At 36.2% G+C, this 1182-nt stretch overlaps 1 protein-coding gene across 1 annotated transcript; it reads right to left on the bottom strand.

The window, feature by feature from the left end:
• NEUTE1DRAFT_47574 (uncharacterized protein) lies at nucleotides 1–156 on the bottom strand (the record flags this gene model as incomplete). Its single annotated transcript, XM_009854487.1, has 1 exon — nucleotides 1–156. A coding segment is annotated over one exon (156 nt), but the record flags the coding sequence as incomplete, so codon positions are not given.
• Nucleotides 157–1182: the final 1026 nt, after the last annotated feature.

The following is a 1182-nucleotide window of genomic DNA, read 5'->3' as shown; positions in this document are numbered from 1 at the left end:
TCAATATGTGATCCGTGCGCTCTGTCTTGGCAGTCCCAAAGGAGAAAACTTGGCGCCAAGCAAGACACGGTTCGAATAGCAGCCCAAAAAAGCCACTTTTTCCTTTGCAATTGGAATTGCTCCGCGACCGTCGCGTGCGCCAAAATGCATCTGGTGTCAAAATGACCGCCTTCTTTTTCTCATCATTTTGGTACCGGTTGCGCGTTGTCCAGTCAGATGGTCGTTGAGAAAATTGAGAAAAAAGGAGTTTTGGTTGCAAATGCGACCGCGGCGTTGCAAATGACCAAGTCCCAGAAATGACCAAGTCCCAGAAATGACTAAGTCCCAAAAATGACTAAGTCTTAGAAATGATTAAGTTCCAAACTACACTTTTGACCCTAAAGGATTAGGAAGAGGGTTAGGGCTAGGGTTGAAAGCTAGAAATTCTAGGAAAGAGAAAAAAAAAATTCAAAATTTTGTCTGAGTTTTTTTTTTTTTTCTTTTTTTGTTTCTTTTTTACCTTAAGTCTCATAGTATAGGGGAGAAAGTCCGGTTAGTTACTATAATAAGTAATTAAGGCTAGTGGCCTAGTGGTTATTATTATTACTACTCTTTCGAAGGTTGTATGTTCAATCCAGCTTTGAGTTTAAAGTTTTTTTTTTTTTCGGAAAAAAAAATTACTAGAGATTCTAAGTCTGGGCGCCTCTCTGTCTCCCCTGGACTTTGGCTCCGCCCAGGGGAACTGTATTTTAAATCAAATTAAACAAGTATAAATTTTAGGTTATAAAGACGAAGTTCCTACAATTTATTATAGGGTATAATAATATTTTCATTAACCTAGAGAAGGTTGAGGTTATTAAGGATTGGGTTGTCCCTTTTAACCTATAAGGAGTATAGTCCCTCCTAGGATTTTACAATTTCTATTAAAAGTTTATTAGGAATTACGGCCGGGTGGTTCGTCCTTTTACTAATTTGATTAAGAAGGGCGGAGTATTTATATAAATTAATAAGTGTTACGCGGCCTTCAATGAATTGAAGTAGTTATTAGTAAATGCCCCTTTGTTGAGATATTTTAACAATAATACTGAAATACGGATTAAAATTAATGTTAATAATAGGATTTTTATAGGAGTCCTATTCTAATATTAAGAAGATACGAAGAAATGGCACCCTATTGCTTACTTAGAGATAATGTAATAGGTT

The sequence above is a fragment of the Neurospora tetrasperma genome (assembly GCF_000213175.1).
Source record: "Neurospora tetrasperma FGSC 2508 unplaced genomic scaffold NEUTE1scaffold_5, whole genome shotgun sequence".
Taxonomy (NCBI): Eukaryota; Fungi; Ascomycota; class Sordariomycetes; order Sordariales; family Sordariaceae; genus Neurospora; species Neurospora tetrasperma.
This window is presented reverse-complemented; position numbering and strand designations above follow the sequence as displayed.